Source organism: Fukomys damarensis, unplaced genomic scaffold (genome assembly GCF_012274545.1).
Source record: "Fukomys damarensis isolate Sample0158 unplaced genomic scaffold, DMR_v1.0_HiC HiC_scaffold_30, whole genome shotgun sequence".
NCBI classification, from domain to species: Eukaryota; Metazoa; Chordata; class Mammalia; order Rodentia; family Bathyergidae; genus Fukomys; species Fukomys damarensis.
Window position 1 is genome coordinate 64,050,092 of NW_022900942.1, and position 18,796 is coordinate 64,068,887.

Genomic DNA, 18,796 nt, shown 5'->3' on the forward strand with positions numbered 1-18,796 from the left:
ACACATGTTTCCCAACACTTTGGGAGGCTGAGGCAAGAGGATCCCAAGGTTGAGCCCAGTCTAGGCAAGTTGGTGATGTGGTGAGACACTTTCTTAAAATAAGAGATTTTAAAAAGAGGATGGGGTTGTAGCTCAGTGTAAAGACCCTGGGTTCAATCCCCAGTACTGGAAAAAAAAAATCCTCAATGAAGTGAGGCACAAAACCAAAAATTAACAGGCAGACGAATTCCCCATTGAGAAGAGAACAGAGATAAATCATTCTGAAGAATGAGCTCATGCACGAGCTGGCTTGCAGGCCCCAGGCCGCTCAGATGTGGCCCTGATCAGCAACAGGAAACGAACAAGTTTGGACACGATAAAATCCGTATTTCTTTTTTTTTCTTTTGGTACCAGGGATAGAACTTGGGTCCTTGTCCTTGCGAGGCAGGCACCGGAACCACTGAGCTAAATCCCCGGCTCTAAAATCTATTTTCTATAAAGCCAATGGAGGGTTTTCAATTAAAATTTTATGATAAATACAAAATTGTGGCACTCAGTGGAATTCGTTTTCGTGAAATATTTCTAATGCCAAATGTTATGATTTCAAAACAGACTGGACTGGTATCATAAAACCACTATAAACCATATCCTCCATATCACAAATATACCGTATTCACAGTCACAAAATAGAGTGCATTTAAGAGTTTCATTTGAGATAAGGCATGTATCATGCAGGACCAAAGTTGGTTCCGAAGAACACATTCTTCAGTTTCAGAATTTACTATGTATCATAAATTTATAATTTAAAATTCTTATTCATCAGCATGGTCTCCACGGGCTGTGGCCTGGCATAATGAGGGCGGGAAAGCCTTTCATCACCTGTGCTGGGAAGAGGAGGCGATGTTTACCATTAGAACATTAGATCTGATAATATTTCTCTGCTTTGGGGCAGAGAGGCATTTTAGTGGATAGCAAACAGCAAGGAATAGAGGTAGAAATACCAAATTGTACTTTTAAAAGCATCCCAATTTTCCTTGTCCCCTCCTCTGCAAGATGGACAGTCACCTACACGTCCTGATCTGCAGGACAGAAACATCTTTCAAGTCTCACATTTTTGGGGGTCTCTATTCTCTGAGGAGGGAGCACAAATGAGAAAGGAGGGGGCAAAAATATATGCATATCTGCTTTTAATAACTCCATAAAAAGATATGTAGACCATATTCATCATTTTAATCTTTTTATTAGGGTTCCTTGGAACAAGAAAAAGTATTTTCACCTATGTATTACACTGTAGCCATTCTTGTTTTCAAACTCAATTATAAACTAATTCATAATCAAGTTTCTAGTTCGTAGATACCTCAAATTTCTCTAGAAATACGGTGATGTTATTTGTATAAGTAACCAACACATTCTCTAATATCTAGAAATATAGTGATCCAGGGGTGTTACTTCACACTGAACCATTTCAAACTGCTTCCTAGCACTTACAACTTATTAATACATAGGGTATTTTGCTACTTCAGAACTCACACAGGTACTAAGAAGTGTTTGTTCTTTCTTTTTTTTTTTTGTTGGTACCAGGAATCGAATATGGGACCTTGCACTTGCGAGGCAGGCAGTGGCACCACTGAGCTAAATCCCCTGCCCTGTTCTTTCTTTTTTCTTTTTTTCTTTCTTTTTTGGTACCAGGGATTGAACTCGGGTCCTTGCGCTTGCGAGGTAGGCCACCGAACCGCTGAGCTAAATCCCTGGCCCTTGCCCTGTTCTTTCTTTAACAGGAAGCTATTTGAAAACCTGAATGGCAATGATGCTCCCATTAATAAACTGGTCTTAAATTCATCCTTCAAAAAGAGTCAGGTGTTCAGGAGAATTAATCTAGGTTTTATTGATAAAAATACGAATTAAAAAAAATCAGCTACTCAAGATTATATACACATGTGATAAAAGCAAGTGTTAAAGGATAAAACAAAACCCTCCTTTTCTACCCCCTATTTTTGATTACTGCTTCTATCTTTCATGTGCCCCACAAGTTTCCCATGCAGTTCTGTATATGTAACTTTTTAAAAAGAAATGTGGTAAACACTATTTTGGCAACCTACTTTTCACTAACAGGACCCAACCCCTATTTCTTTTTTGAAATTTTTTTCTCATTGAGTTTATTGGTACATTTTAGGTATACAGTACAGTTACATTCATCATTGGGGTCTTGTACCTTACATGACAGGTCTTGGTTCTCATTTTTTCCCCACACCAAGCCCTATTTCTGCAGCTCTTCTACGATTGATGTCATCATTTCTTTACAAACAGATATTTAGGCTCCCTCTAGTTTTCTGCTTCTGCAAACAGCGTTAGAAATGATATTTCATGTGCACACAAGTGCATTTTTTCTCTAACACAAATGCTGAATAAAAGTCTTCACGCAAAACTAAAGGTCAGACAGCAAGTACATTTTAAATTTTAATAAAAACTACTGTGCAACAATTCATACTTCTGTCCACTGGGATTGTACTTGCCAGTGAAATTTATTATTAAACTTGTTAAATTTTTTAAGTCTTTGTTAATCCAAAGAGGTGAAAAACGATCTATCTTCTTTCCCCGCCTCCCTCCTTCCTCAACTTTCTTCCTTTCCCTTTTCTCTGTGATGCTAGTTTTTGTTGTTTCCTTCCTTTCTCTTCTTTCCCTTTTTCTTTCTCTTCTTCATTCTCTCTTTCTTTCTTTTCCTTACCTGCTAGATATTGAACTCAGGTCCTCCAGCCTGCTAGGCAACTGCTCTACACCTAAGCCATAACCAAGCCCAGGACGTTTCCTTTTAATTTGCCTTTAATCATTAGTTGTCTTAACTTGCTTAGTATTTATTAGCTACTTTTCAATTTTTGAGAAGCTCATGGACTTTTTCTTGTCCATTAGGAAACACACATTTCTCTACTTATCTTCAGGGCCCCAGAAAAGAGGTTGTCACCAGACAATAACTTCAGTCTTATTTGTTATCCCATTTTTGAAAACTCTCATGTGGCTACTACTTTTAGGTTGGCTTTCATATGTTTGTGGCAATTTGGCTTAATGTAATATTAAGTTTGAAACTTTACATGATTAACTGACAACTGGCATGGCGCTTGAGATGCGTTTCCTATCTGTGTAGAGACGGGGGACTGGCCAAGTGTCAAAGTCACTTTAATTTCTCAGTCGAGATGACAGAAAATGGGTGCTGTCAAAGCTGGACCAATTTCACCGATCCAACTTGAGCTTGGACTCTGTCTTTTGAAAAACCATTCCCATTGGCCACTGGGATGTGGTTATCACTCCACACGCTACAAATCTTCACCTTATGCAATAAAACAATCGGAAAAAACTTACTTCGAATCTGTTTTTTAATTTCCTTAGCAGGGTCCAACCAGTTCTGAAAAAGAAATGACATTTTGAGTTTGAATCAGAGAAGAATAGAAATGGGTGGAGGATTAGATACTGAGGCGGTGATCGCGGGGGGGTCCCCCACCACCCCCACCACCGCCCTGCCCTGCTGCCCTTCCTGCGTCTGTGACCTGCAGCCAGGCCCTGCTCTGTCCTGACACGGACCCAGCACGGGGAAGAGGCGCACGGGGACAATTCCTGCCTCACAGGTTGCCTTTTTCTTTCTTTCTGTTCTTTTTTACAACAATTACCTTAGGGACTTGAGCCTATGCATAAGCAGAAGGGAAATAACAAAAGACTCTAAGTTCACATAAATTCCCAGAATAAAGATCCATGCGCCTTTCCATGGTTTTAGCCATTCATGCCTAGGTGACTGACGCCTGCGATCACAGACTGAGAGGCATCTACCGGAAAATTTCCTAATGAATGGGATGTTTGCTTGAGTTCTGACCTGTTCCTCACCGGAAAAATCAGATGTGTAATGATGAAATCGGACACTGCCCAGTGACTTCATTAGGGTACAATGCACAAACGAGTAACTTCTACAAACAAAGCCTCCACCACTCAGTGTTTCGCATCAATACGATGGAAACGATTCCTCTTTTTCATTTTGCAGCTAGCTGCGGGGTGAGCTCCAACAGAAGGCTGGGTTTCCACGGAGCGGGTGTGGGCGCCCACAGAGGCAATGCCTGACACCCTGAACACCGCCAAGACTGTGCACAGGTATGAGGCCAGCCAACGCCGACCTGACTGGTGAGAAAGTGAAGTAAGAAGTAAGAATTAAGGTGAATTAAGAATAGGACAGCAGTTCCAACAGGGAGCAGCCCTGACAGCTGCATCACAACTACAGTCAGTTTCTGCACAGAAATCTGGGGCACGAGCGTGTTTTCTGCATAAGCAGCCAAGTACCCGATTTTCCTAGAATCCACTGGAATCTGTGGTCAGCACACCCACCCACCCGTGCTTTCTCACCTTCTGGTTCTCGGCATCGCGGTAGGTGAGGCCGAAGTAGTCCTTCTCGAGCAGGTTCAGGTGCTCACACACTTTGTCGAACAGCATCTGCCCTCGGGAGCGCTTCTGCGGAAACAGAGCAAAGACGAGTCCCGCGCTGCGAGGCGGCCGTTTGGGGCAGCGAGCCTGGGCCCACAGTGTCCAGAGAGTGACAAGCATCACCCGCATCCCGAGGCGCCGTGGAGCACAGAGGCTCAAAGACTTGGTCCCCTGCCGGAAGCCGCGGCTACTTTGCGATGAGGAAAAGCCCAGATGCTAACGGGACGCGGGGGCCACGGCAGCCCTGTTTCGGGGGCCCCAACTTGGCTCACCGAGCTGTAAAAATCTGAGCCCGAGAAAAGGATGCCCTGGCCTGGCCTGGTCATGGGGGACCCGCACCGATGACTTTCCATGCTGGTCCTCACACAGAAACTCCACAGGTCATTTCCCAAGGCTGGGTAAACTAAGCTCACCGGGCTATGGTTAATTTTTGCCATGCATTTCAGTCCTGTACTCCCATTTCCAAATTTCTCTGAAAACAAGTAATTTTTTTCTCCAGAACCTTCACACTCTGTCCCCAGCCTTGTTTTTTCGTTTTTATTTTGAGACAAGGTCTTGCTGAGTCACTAAAGTCTCCAGGGTTGGGCTTGAATTTTCAGTTCTCCTGCCTCAGCCTCCTGGAGCATGCCAGAACACTTATTAAACACAACAAAACATCAAGTTTAATGATTTTTAATTACCCTACAGACATAAAATACTGATGCATATGCTTATTTTGGATCATCAAGTAGTTACCTGGAAAAAGGGGGAGAAGTATTCATGGGGGGATCTATCAGCTTAATTTATCTTGATATATTTTCCTATATTTTCATGCAATGCCTAAGTTCTTTAAACATGGTCTTGAAGTCTGCCATGGATTAACTGGCAACAATTAAGCTAAATTACTTTTCTGTTTGTGTGGTACTAATATTTTATATCTCATACATGAAGCATATTTGTCTTTAAGATCTAATGTACTAATAGTGAGACATGAAAACTGACAAATGACGTCGAGGCCAAAAGAAGCACTCAGAAGAGCTGTGGGTGATGGGTGTGGCCACGCTACCATAATTGTGCTGAGATTTAATTACTCAGCCTCCTCAGGCATGACTGCTTGGGAAAAAGGGTAGATTTATGATAGTAAAGTTGCAATGGTAGCTAGCTAAATATTCAATGATGCATTTGCAAAAAAAAAAATTCACTTCCAGAAAGTATGACAATAAATAATTTTTTTAGCAAAATTACAGCACATGGCTCATCACATATGAATAAATGGTACAAAAATGCAATGCTATTTGTCTAAATATTTCTAAGTAACAGCATGTTATTTCTAAATAATGCTTGACAAATCAAAGTTTTCACATACTACTGGCCCTTGTGATGCTTCTTCTGGAGTTATTTCTAGTTAACAGCGGAGGTGTGGAGAAGTCAGACGGGGCTGGTGGTGCCCAGGGGCTTCAGAACCAGATGGCACCCGGGCTTGGGTCTTTAGTACGTTTCCTGCAGCTCTGCGAGGCTCTGTTCTTCTCTCTGTGCAACGGGCATGACATCACCTGCCTCTTTGGAAGGCTGGCATTAAAATAACATAGTCAACCTCACTCCACCATGCCAGCCACGAATGTCAGCCATTATCAAGCCCAGTGGCTGGAAATGGCAGAATCACTAGCCCGGAGCGTGGTGTCATGCATGTGTTCTGTAACAGCCTGGGTACAACTCCTGCTGGTTCCAGGAATCGGAGTTAGCATGAACACGTCCTGCTCTTTCTTTACACCGGTTACCTTTTTCACTATCTAGTTGCTCTAGTTAGACCACGTTATCCACAACACACACACAACCACCCACACGCACCAGTCACTGTCCAAGCACTTTCTCAATGAGTAAACAGAGGCATATTAGAGCCAGCCTCCATCAGAGCATCCCGTGGCACACGCCACAGGCTGCCTGGCACTGATTCCACGAGCCACCTTGCAGCACGCACTTCCATTTGCCTGATGGATGTCATGGATGAGCTGAAGTGGGACTATTTGGCTGACTTGACTCCTACTTTCCCTGTGTATCACGATCTGATTGTCTAATCTACCGCACATGGTTATACAGCCTGGAGACAATGATATTCCCACCCGTTAAATGCCAACACAGCTACCACCTAGCTGGGTGATTTTAGAAAAGGTCACTAGGTCATTCTGGTCTCCATTTCCTCGTCTTTGAAGAAAGATGGAGTAGGCTGATTATGCGCTGTGGCTGGATGAGAAAGATGCCCCCAGTGATGGGGTTTGGCTATGATTTGAACCTATTTTTTCAGTCTCGGACCAAATGCCCTCTGCGATCTTTCTTGATTTAAAAAAAAAAAATTCATGATTCTTCTAATTCAGATGATTTCTTTCCTAGCACATTGCTCAACTTTGCAAGGCAGCTCTTCCTACTCTTGACATCCACAGAGGTAATAGCCTCAAATACCCGACCAAAGCTCAACAACCACACTAGAAATCTTGGAGAAAGTACATTAAATACATGGTTCTCAAAGACATGCGGTTCAGCAAGCGATCAGATGTTGCTGTCATTGGATTTGGAGACATACAGCCATTGTGAGTCAAAGACTGAGTAGCTTTAAAAAACATTCACAGGGGTATTGTAAATAAATGGAGAAATTCACCTAACTACACGTGGCAAAGCATTTTCAATCTCATCATTCCGGCATGCTGTTAAGTCATCTTTGACTCAAAAGCAGTCTCGGATCACACACACCACTTACTAGGATAGCAAGCAGAAAAGCTGATTTTCATTCCCTAGAGTGATTAGTCAGAGGTGCTTTTCCCTCTTCCTGGAATTTCCCTCTTAACACTTACGTTTCCACTTCTGACAGAGCAAATGGCAATATTGTAGCCAACAATCCACAGGATTTGATCCAAAAAGTGGCACATCCCCCAAGCAATGTAAGCAAGTTTTATTCTCCACGATTTGAATTATTTTCTTTAATCAAAAATTTTTCCAAACTGACAATAAAATTGGATGTTAGAATGAATAACAAGCACAAAAACAAAGCCACACTCTGAGAGAAAATATTTCCAGAACACATAAGTGACAAAGGATGTGTATCCAAAAAACTTACAATTCAACAGGAAAATAATCATCTTTTAAAAACTAGAATGGCCAAACTGATGTGTTCTTAAAGAAGATATATAAAAGGCAAATAAGTAGATGAAAAGCTCCTTAACATTGCGTGTCACTAGGGAACTGACAAAACCATGTGATAGCACCTCACACTCTATTATAACGGGAAAAATCTAAGGCAAAGACAATGTCAGATGCCAGCAAGGACCAGGGGCAGCAGGAGCTCCATTCACTGCTGCTGGGGATCCAAGATGGCACCATCACCCTGGAAGCCAGGTCGGTGGTTTCTTATAAAACGAAACACAGTCTTAACACACAATTCGGCAATCATGCTCCACGATGTTACCTAAACGAACTGAAAACTTATGTCTACCGAGAAACTTGTATGCACATCTTTATAGCAGCTTTATTCATAAATTGCTAAAACTTGGGAGCAGCCAAAGACACATGGACTTGCGAACTGGGGCAGCCAACAACAGAATATTATTCATGAATAAAAGGAAATGGGGCGTGAGGTAATGGGTAACAAAAATGATCAAAGTGTGTAATACACATATGTGAATATGCCAAGATGAATCTATTATTCTGCATAATATGCACTAATTGAAAAGAAGAAATGAGCTGTCAAGTCATGAAAAGACACGGAAGAACCCAAATCGCATACTGCTAGGCAAAAGACGCCAATCTGAAAGGCTTCAGATTCACGATTCCAACCAACGGGCACTCTGGAAAAGGTCAAAGGACGGTGGTTGTCAGGGACTGGGAGACTGGGACTGAGACAGGGAGCCCAGGGAAGTTTTGGGCAGTGGGCCTGCTCTGATCCACCGCAGTGTGTCTGTACTGCACAGCATCAAACATTTCATCACATACATCATGGCACACATCGGATCCCAGAGAACGCCCAACACCAGTGATGAATGCTAATGTGAATTCCACATTTCAGCTACTTTCTTAATGACAACAGGTTCATACTGGCTCATCAGTTCTAACAAATGCACCATACTAGTATAAAATGTAAAAAATAAAGGAAACTGGGGGTCAGGGAAACAGAGGTATTCTGGAACTCTCTCTTCCTTTGGCTCAATTTTCTATACGTGCAAAACTGCTAAAAAAAAAAAAACCCACAAAGTTTATTGATTTAGAAGAGGAAAAAGGAAAAAAGTAGGGTGGGGCTAGACCCTGGCCAAAAAAAGCATATAATATCTTATTTTATAAGATAATGTGTTAAAAGTCTCCAAAAGATTAATAACAAAGTTAAACTGAACTGCATCGAGTAAATAAAACTTGAGTAAGTACAAACTTGAAATATATTTTCCAGAAAAATCCAAAATTGCACTGGAAGTTTTCCCTTTACCATGATTCTCCCCATGAAATTAATCTGTGGACGGAATCAGGTCGCTGTCCTGCAGAGCCCCCTCCTGCTGCCTGCATGTCCACGGCGCGAGTTACCAAACATATCCCGTGTGTCTGGTCCGTCTGGAGGCCTGGCCAGGCTCTGGCTCATTTTCCAAAGCGATGCTGGACCTCCAATCAGGAGGCACAAGGTGGCCGCTGGTCTCTTCCTGACACTGGCATCAGGGGTGATCGGCACACCAGGTCCAAGCACTCCCTCCAGCCCGCGAAGGGCCCATACCTGGACTCTGACTGCTCCTTCCCACTGACGGCTGGAGCGTGTTTAAGAGTGTCCTTCGTCAGGATGCCTTGCTTACCCAGGGATTCATTCTGATGGTGAAAGCAGTCAGGATAAATGCTTGCTTCTTTCCATCCAGAGCCACCAGTGAGGAATTTGTTTCGTACCATCACCACGAACTCATAATTTAAACAACCTGGACGCGCCCTGTCCCGTCTCGGTGCTCCACGATGCTCTGCCTGGCCTTCGCCTGCCAAGTCCTCTTCCCGGGCTTCACCGGAGCCTCTTTCCAAAGTACTTCCTATCCTCCCTGCCACGAGAGCTCTTGCCTCGGAGCACTTTCCGCATCGCAGCCCGTGTCTCAGACATCTCTGGGCACTCGCCTGTCCCCTGACCCCCACAAAACCTCCTACTTGCTCGGTGCCACAAAGAGATGACGAGGGAAGTTTGGGGAAGCTTGGCATACATTTTGCTCTCAGTCACATGTGCTAGCCCACAGCACAGACCTGCAGGCGAGACTTTAAACCTCGGGCCCTGGCATGATCAAACCTGCCAGTGTCCAGGCCCCACCTCAGGCCGATGGAATGATCATTTCTGAAATTGACCCCAAGGCATCTGCATGTTTTAAGATTTCCAGATGTCTCATGCGAGTATTAAGGGTACATATTAACTTAAATTATGTCTGTGACATAAAAATGCTTAACTAGGAAGACCCTGAGCCATCTTGCTTCTTTTGCTAGGAAATGTGTAGCTCTTTCAGGTCTACACTAGGCCCAATCCAGTTTCGACCAGGCCTCTCGTACAGCACTCCGGGTGGATTCCCCACGCACCACTCTGCAAAGGTCAGTTCTCACGAGACACATAAGTTCTCAAGAAACAGTAAATCAACCAAATGCTCCAATACAATGAGAAATAATGGTCACGAAACTCTGAAAAAAAAAAAAAAACAACCAAAAAGTATTACCTTGCATTTAAAGTTGTGGCTGAAATATTCATATGAGAAAGGTTTGAAGTTTGCTGAGTTTTGTCTATCTAAGAAGCAGACCTTTCTCCTTTGAATAGCCGAACTGAATAACAGTTTATCTCAAGACCAAATGTCTCGAAATCCTTTTCTCTAACAGAGCAGCTCTGGCACCATTGCCCCAGCCATGACGGAAATGCCTGGCTAGGGGCTCCCCACACCCACACTGAGCCAGGAGGACCGGACGTGGGTGCCATGTGTGGCATCAGCTCCCTTCCGAGCTCCTGAGGTTCCCCTGCCCCAGTGCATCAGGTGAAGTCAGGTGAGGAGATGAAGGAGGCAGCAGGGAACCGCCCCACCTCAGCACCACACAGGGCGTGGGGCTTTTTCAGCCTCCCCAAGCTGGCTCTCTGCCTGTGAAGGCACAGATTATAGAAATCCGTGGAGTCACACATCCTCTCCTGACCTCACAGCTGGGTTTCGGGGACGCAGTGGCAGCTGCCTTGCTGTGAGGAGAACACGGAGGACAGCCGATCCTTGGTGCCACTTCTGAGGGGCAGGGGGTCCCCACAGGGCTCACACTGAAAATGGGCAAAAATATGCTCTTTCCATACTGGCTTGTGGTTAAACCACTCAAAAAGATATATTTTGGACGACTGTGCTGTGAACTTTTGGGAAACAGGTATTTTGTGCCCTTATTTCAGCTATTCTGAAACTCGAGGGAGTCTCAAGCTGTAAGGATTTCCTCCCGTCTAGCGCTTGTCTTCCCCAACACATCACTGATTTTCTTTTGGAAATTACATTTTTAAAATGATTACTGTTTTCTGTGAGCTTAAGTTCCTGCTTCCTGAGGACAGGAAACAGTCCCACCTGTACCTCCCCACTTCTTTGTTTTGCAAGGTCTCTCTATGTAGTGCAGGGTGGCTTTGAACTCATTACGAGCTTTGAACTCACAGCCCCCCTCTTGCCTCAGCCTCTTGAGTCCTGGGATTAGAGGCACCACGGTCCCATGCTTCCTTCCATAACTGCTGGGTCTCCCAAAAGCGTATGTGTGTGTGTGTGTGTGTGTGTGTGTGTGTGTGTGTGTGTGTGCGTGCGTGTGCGTATGTGTGTTCTCTAATTCACACTTAGGAAATACCAAGAGGCTGTCATCAAACCCAGAACAAAAGACACTGGTGTCTGGAGAGAAACCAGCAAGCCCTCAAGGCCTCTGAGGACCAGAGACGGAGCCTGAGAGGCAGACCTGCTGTCCTGTGTTCCATTCTTCCTGTCTCACTTCTGGTTTCCCACTCCCCCAGGCTGGACCTGACAGGCTCTTGCCGCCTCGTACCGGCCCCAAGTGTGACGGCATCAGCACTCTCCTACAGCATGCCCGCTCAAGTAGGTCAGGAATGAGCACAGGCAGCGTTCTATCAACACAGGAATTTGGAAAGTTTTTTGTCTTAGTCCTGAGAAGTTTTTAAACAACATTTTGATCATGCCTTTTTTTTCCCATTGGGAAAGTGGAATTACTAGCATTACTTGAACACCATGAAATGCACATTCCTACCTATTTCAAGTCTGCTTCCCCACTGTTCTAAGTATGGTTTAAGTCTAGACTCTGGCTCTACAGTTAATTGGCTTTGTGTCATTAGACAGTCAGCCGACCTCTGGGCTTCTCTCCACAGTGCCCACTCACAACGTCACTGCAGGGAACAACGTAAGTCCCGGGAGACAGCATTGCCTAGCACATAGGAAGCAGCAAACGCTACTAATGACTGTTAGGCCTTTTCCACAGCGAGACTGGCAAAGTCTCTAACGCTGCACAAGAGAAAGCCTGGATTTACTGGAGTTTGTTTCTTCTGCGATGTAATCACAAAGAAGCACACTGTTCCACTACGCTTATGAACAATCCCTATTTGCTATGTAAAATTAGAGAAAGGCTAAAAGAATACTATCATCAATGACACAGTTTTGGTGCACAGAGGGTGGGCGAACATCATCAGAGAAGCAGAACCACACCCGAGAGGGAGGTGGACCCCGAGTTGTGACTGGGATTCGGGGTGCACACACCTCCGGCACACACATGGCAAGTCCTTCCCTGCTCCTTAAGCTCCTTTTTTTGGATGTCCCTTTCAGCCATAACCGGTTTCTGGCTTCATTTGTTGTAGCAATTTCAGCGTGTTTGAAGTCAGACTTTGTGCTCAGAATAGTCCCCTGTGGTCCATCATTGCTTCCCAGTGAAACGAGCCTCTCCCCTGCCAGCAAAATCACTGGGCTTGATTTTTCACGAAGAGTTCCATAGTACACAGACACGTGCTGGCCGAGGCCTGTCAGACCGTGATCCCTGCTGCTCATTTGTTCAGGGTCCAGGTCACTGAGCCAATGTGTGCACAATGAATGCATAAGAGTGGGCCAGAAAGAGGAATGTCTGGAAGACAGCTTGCATCACGCGGTGTGTACCCGTGTTGGCAAATTCAGTTTTGAGAATTTTCCCCTGAGACAGAAAGTACTTAATATCTTTTCTGAGACTCAGGCAGAAAGAAAGAAAGCAAGCAAGCAAGCAAGCAAGCAAGCCCGTCCAAACCAAACAAATAAAATCCAAACTGTAATTTATAATTCATTTGGTCAAATAAAGAGCTATAGGAAATGCAAATATGGATAATGAAAATATGACTTCTAATGACTTCTAATATGAATTTAATGAGGTCAGATTTATAGCTGTCACTTTTTAATTGTATAAGGCACTGATGATCAAAACAATAATGTCACTTTTTCAAAATATAGAGACCAAGCAAACCTGAGTCACTTCCTCCCATCAACTGCTTTAGCCTACTAACAGGGCAGGTCTATGAGTAAGCAGAAGAGAAAGCATCGGGTCATTATATACACTACCACATAACTAAAAAATAAAATCATGGGTCACTTTACCAGGAAGGTGTCAATTTTTAAGTTAGGATCTTGTAAACTATGCAAAACCTATAAATATAAGTAAACATCTGGTTGAAAATAAAAATAGAGCAGCCAGCCATAGTGACTCATGCCTGTAATCCCTGCACTCTTGGAGGCTGAGGCAGGAGGACTGTAAATTCCATTTCAGCTTGGCAACTTACTGAGATCTTGTCTTAAAATAGAAATAAAAAAAGGGCTGAGGATACAGGTCAGTGCAAAGGACCTGGTTTCAATGCCCAGTACCACAGTCAGTCATTCAATTGATCGACAAGAGGAAAACACTATACATGATACTTAGATCGTGCTCCCTATTATTGGAACAGATGTTCTGGATTAGTATTTACAATGCAGTACACAGGGGAGGAAAAACCCTTTTCCACTGTTAAATATTGTGATTCTCTCTGCACAAGCTCTCCAGCTGCTTCTGGTACAATGTGCTATTCCACACGGGCCACATGGCAAAGGTAGGTATTGTCTGTTGATGCCGCTCTGTCAGGGTATTGTGGTTTAATACTGGCCGAGCTCACAATCCTGAAAAGCCAGCACGAATCTGCTTTGCCCATCCTCAGGGAGGAGGCTGCTAAAGCTTGCTAAGACAACAAGAGTCCTGGACCTCATGCTGGACCCAGATCAGATGAGCTCATCTCCTCAGGCCGGGCCAGCAGAGGTGGGAGCCACAGGGACCCATCACTGGGGCAGCATCAACAGCAGCGCCTTCCCCCCGGAGCAACGGCAGACAAGCTCTCACACGAGTCAAGACGGTCCTTTCTGTAGTTACTGTGATCAGAATCACCAAAGGGCACAGTCAGTGCCAGCAAATGGTCACAGGCAACAAGCATGTAAAAGTGGAAAGGATGAGGCAAAAGAAAACAAGCACAGGGGACTGGGATGCAGCTCAGGGTGAGCTCTGTGTTCCATCCTCGGAACCTCCACAACACAAGTACAGCTTTCCGGCCAACAAACAATTGTAGTGTTCTTTTATTCACCAGAAAATGATGAACATTCTAGTCAAGCAACAAGTGAAAGGTGACACATTCCTTCGGGTCAGGCTGGTGTTTCTTCTGCTTGTGATCCAGCAACTATCTTTCCTGGAGATTATCGGTGCTCAGCATCTCTTAGTCTGTTTTCTGTTGTTGTAATGGAATCCCACAGGCCAGAGAACTCACGAAGTAAAGAGTTTTATGTGGCTCATAATTCTGGTGCCCGATGCTGAATGGTGCCTGTATCTTCCCCAAAGGAATGGACCATGTGCAGAAGGGGTCAGGTGCCCTGCTCTCAAGAGAACTGACTCACCCCACAGGACCGGCATTAATCCCTGTGAGGGGGACTGATGTTCACCTCCCACCAGGCCACTTCTTAGAGGTCCCACCCTCCACACAGTGTTACTGGGACCACATTTCCAGCTCACATGCTGTGGGGGACACGCTTCATCCACGTCCAAAGTTCAGGACTTGGGGAGTCAGGTCATTCTGCTTCCCTTCTTCTGAGACGCTGCAGATTCCATACAGAAGTCTACCTGCTCGCTCCTGGCTTCACAAGGGTCTGGCATGGTGGGATGAGCCATGAAGCCAAAGCCTAGGGACGTCATTCCACAGACTTTATCAAATTTAATTTCACTTCTGCTTTTACAATTCAAAAAAAAATGTTAGAAACTCTCAGGGGCAATAAATTTATATGGGAAGACCAGAAGTGAGCTATCAGATTCCACAGTGAGAGATGCCTCTGGGGCACAGGGAGCCAGAGTGTGAGGAGCAAAGAACCTCCATGGCTCCCTGCCATGACGGTTTCCCTTTGCTCTCCACACTCATTGGTCAGCCTTCCTCAGCACCTCACTTCCTCCCAGAATTCCTCTGGCAATGAGTCTGCAGGAACTACTTCCTTGTTCTGGAACGTTTTACCTGTCATCCTTCAGATCTTTGCCCAGTGCCCATCTCAGGTGTCCATCCCTGGCTGCTAAGACTAGGACAAGCCCCAGAGAACACGTTTCTGCAGTTCTCACACTGTAGCTGTTTGGGGAAGAGGTGACTGCACTTCTGTTTGTGTTAGGATTTGAACAATGGTTCCAGCAGCCACCAAGTTCATTGAGAATAGACTTGCAGGGGGGAACCACAGCACCTGGTCTTGAGTAGATCCTTTTTTAAAAACTGGAAAGAAAAATCAAGCTAAATAAATACATCTGGGATTGATTTCCTGCTTCAGAACTCTTCAAACACTGCTCTGATTTTTGAAATCTGGTGCCAACCAATGTGTTTGAATTTCTTTTTCATGTGTGCATAATATGCCCTGGCTAGATCTACAGTGTTGGCCCTCCTTATTTTTATAAGAGATTATTGTATTTCCACAAATGAAAGGGCTAATTAAAAAAAAATAATTTTACTCCTAATGCTGTAAGGTTAACTTCTTGATAAATTTCTCAAATTATCTTCAACAAGTAAGTTGTCCTGAGCTATCATTTCATTGCTGCTATGGTTTAGAAATAAAATGCACACCCAAGCCTCACGTGTTCAGAGGCAGGGCTTTCAGTGGGGCCTGGATCATGGGGCTGCTGCATTCACCAGCAGATCAATGCACGATGGGTTCAAAGCTGGCCATGCTACTAGGAGCTTGGGCTGGGTTGGAGGTGGCCCCCGAGGACCTGACCCGGAAGGATATTCTTGTTCTCTCCTCCTCCTTTCTCTCTGCTTCCTGGTTGCCCTAGGATGAACACTTTTTCCCTGCCACACCATTTCTGTCTTGGAGCCAACTCACCATGGACAGAACCCTCTGAAGTCATGAGGCAAATAAACTTCTCCTCTAAGTTGTGGGCATCCCACTGACAAGAAGGCTGCCTGATAAAACTTTTGTTATTTTTCTTTTTATACCCACTGTATCCCTCAGAAGTAGAAAAATGTGAGGTGGTTCATGGTTTATAAGGACTCGCCTTGACTAATTATATTGGGCCAGCCTAGCTGCCCACGTACCAACAGAGCTGCATCCTTTTATTTTTGGTACCAGGGATTGGACTCAGGTCCTTGTGCTTTCGAAGCAGGTGGTGGTATCACTGAGCTAAATCCCCAGCCCAGAGCTGCCCCTTGACGCAACTTTCTTAGCAAGTACTGTCTTAGGATGACTGGAGGTCACATTTCCATGTGTAGCTACGGGCTACTCCTGGGTGATTCTCCTTTTAAAATTTCATTCGAAACTTCTGGGAGAGAATATTCTTCCCCTCATCTAACTGTAGAGAACACAGACATGAATATGAATGACAGCTTGGAGTATTAACTATTGAGTGTGTAAGTGGCCTGGCTGCCTAAAAACTGCTTTCACACTGAAATCAATATTTTCATAGTGATCGCAGTATTTAATGAGTTTTGAGTTAATAATCCTGTTAGGGAAATGCCTCATTTGCATATCTGGGCATATATTTAGCTTTGAGGTTATCTTGATGAATACAGAGGAAGTTACGTTCCTTAATCTTAAATTCCCTGTGAGTGCTTAAATGTTTGTATGGGATGAAGTTATTGAAATTATGCTCTATGAAGCACTGTCTGGGGATCCCGAGCCTTCTTTTGTCTTGACAATGGCTTGGGTCCAAATATGTGAGCACTTCCACAGCCCACGTCCTCCCACAAAGGGTGGTGATCGTGCCCTGTGTTCTGATCCAGCTCTCACCTCTCATGCAATGAGTTCATCTCTAGTCCTGCTATTATAAGACCCCGCTCTGAAATACCACCTAGATATTGTGTCGCTGTGACCTGATCCTCAGCTCTAACAGGCTTACTACTTCTTTTAGCATGTGTTCTGAGCCCCCTGTCCACGGCTCCACTCCGTCAAGTGGATCAACGGGTCCGTGGCTTCTCTCTTGGGTTCTCTAAGCCACATCCCTCAGGAGACGGCCAGGGAAACGGAATTGCCGCTCTGCAGGCCTAACCCATCTGCTGCGATGGTCCCACTGTCTCAACTCGGAGAGGGGCACAGGCAGCCCATTGGGCCCCACTTCCGGACCAAGGTCTCCACTTTTATCCAGGATAAATTCTGCGGTCTAAAAACACTATACATACACCTGCGTACGCTTGTGCCTAAACAGCCTAAGCAGCCATATCTTGGGCACGTTATGAGAAGCATGCTCTCAAACCGACACATCTTCACCTGATGCCACTACGGTTTTGACGGAGACGCTGCTGGTGGACATTTACAGTCCATTCCCGGAATAAGCTCTCAGAGGGCTGCAGTGAAGAGCTTTGCTCCAGTCGCTGCTCTGGAAGAAACATGCTTCTTTTGGACAACTGAGGCTCTTTTTACAGTATGGAAACTGAGTCATGGCTTCCTCTCCTGTGCCATTAAAGAGCAGACTAACTGACTCCCGGCCTCCTGTGCTCATTGTCTCTGGGTCCTGCTTTTTGCTTATTTCTTTGCATTATATTGTGTATCTACAGAAAGTGAACCACTCCTAAGTCCTTGTTAGACCAAAGTGGGCTATGGATAATAGAAGCCCCATGTTAAAATAAACTGTCCTTTTAAAGCAGACTACATTTCCAATTTTGATAGTGGCAATGTGTTTTGCTTTGTTTTATGTCTGCTCATGATGACAAATCCTTGACTGCGGTACTGAAGAAAGCTCTGCATGCCATCAAACTCTGGGCACTGTTTTTTTTTCTAAAATGAGTAACTGGAGAAATTACAGCATTTCATTCGGGGTAATCATTTAAAACCATTCATGTGCTTTGCGAGCTCAGCGTAATGGCATTCCCTAAAGAATGTGGTGTCTCTTTGGAGACCTTATTTGCTGTCACCATGGCATTCCATAAGAAATAACAAGTCTCTGTATTCCTTCCAGTTTTCCAAACACCATAAAAAGAACCGAGTCCTTGTGCTGTGGGCATCCGCCGACCACCACTCACTCTTCCAGGAAGCAGTAGGGAGAAGGAAGGTGCATTCCTGAGTGTAAGTATGACTGAGAGAAAAGCTTTTCTTTCACCCTTGTTAGAAAAGGACCCAAATGTGCTCACCAGTCAGACACAGCTGTCTGACATGGAGAACAGACCACAAAGATATCCTGTTCGCTGCCAGAAGAAACCCCCACTGACCAGAAAACGTCCTGAAAGAACATTCAGCCTGGCCAGCTGAACTTGCTAGTTGTACAGCTGTCTTCTCCTCAGAATGGAGGAGGGAACTGCTGGTCAACGCTAGCAAAATGGTCGATCTCCTAAGAGAAGCAACGGGAAAGAGACGTAAATCCCATGCACGTAGACATGAAATATCCACAATGGTTATGGGCACACCAACAAGGGACAGGAAGATAACTTTACGCACAGAAATGTCTCAACCAAAGGCCTCCGTGAAGGGTGTCTGGGACAATGGCGAGTCTGCAACCTCTTGCAGAACAAACTTATAGAAAGTTTCTGGCAGGTCAAATACAAGCACCAAACGGAGACAGAGAAAGAATCCTCTGCTTATCTACCGCGAAGGGAATGAGAGCAGGGAGCTTCAGCCAGGGGCAGAAGGAAGCAGAGTGGAAGACAGAGAAGGGAGGGCGTCTGAAGAAAAAGAGACTAAGAGCAGCCCGAAGGGGGAAGCATGAGGCCACACTCATGGGTTTATCTTTTCTAATTTGAGATAAACATGTTAGGAGAACTTTCTTTCTTTTCCTTCCTTCCTTCCTTCCTTCCTTCCCTTCCCTTCCCTTTCCTTTCCTTTCCTTTCCTTTCCTTTCCTTTCCTTTCCTTTCCTTTCCTTTCCTTTCCTTTCCTTTCCTTTCCCTTCCCTTC

General features: G+C 44.8%; 1 protein-coding gene across 1 annotated transcript in view; it reads right to left on the reverse strand.

Annotated features, from left to right (window-relative positions):
- The window catches only part of Epb41l3 (erythrocyte membrane protein band 4.1 like 3), a 138,527-nt gene that overhangs the window by 43,045 nt on the left and 76,686 nt on the right, over positions 1–18,796 (reverse strand). Inside the window, exons 5-6 of the mRNA XM_033757577.1 lie at positions 4,360–4,464; positions 3,334–3,376 (exon numbers count right to left, since the gene is read on the reverse strand). Of these exons, the coding sequence (XP_033613468.1) occupies positions 3,334–3,376; positions 4,360–4,464 (148 nt within the window). The remainder of the gene's footprint in view (positions 1–3,333; positions 3,377–4,359; positions 4,465–18,796) is intronic.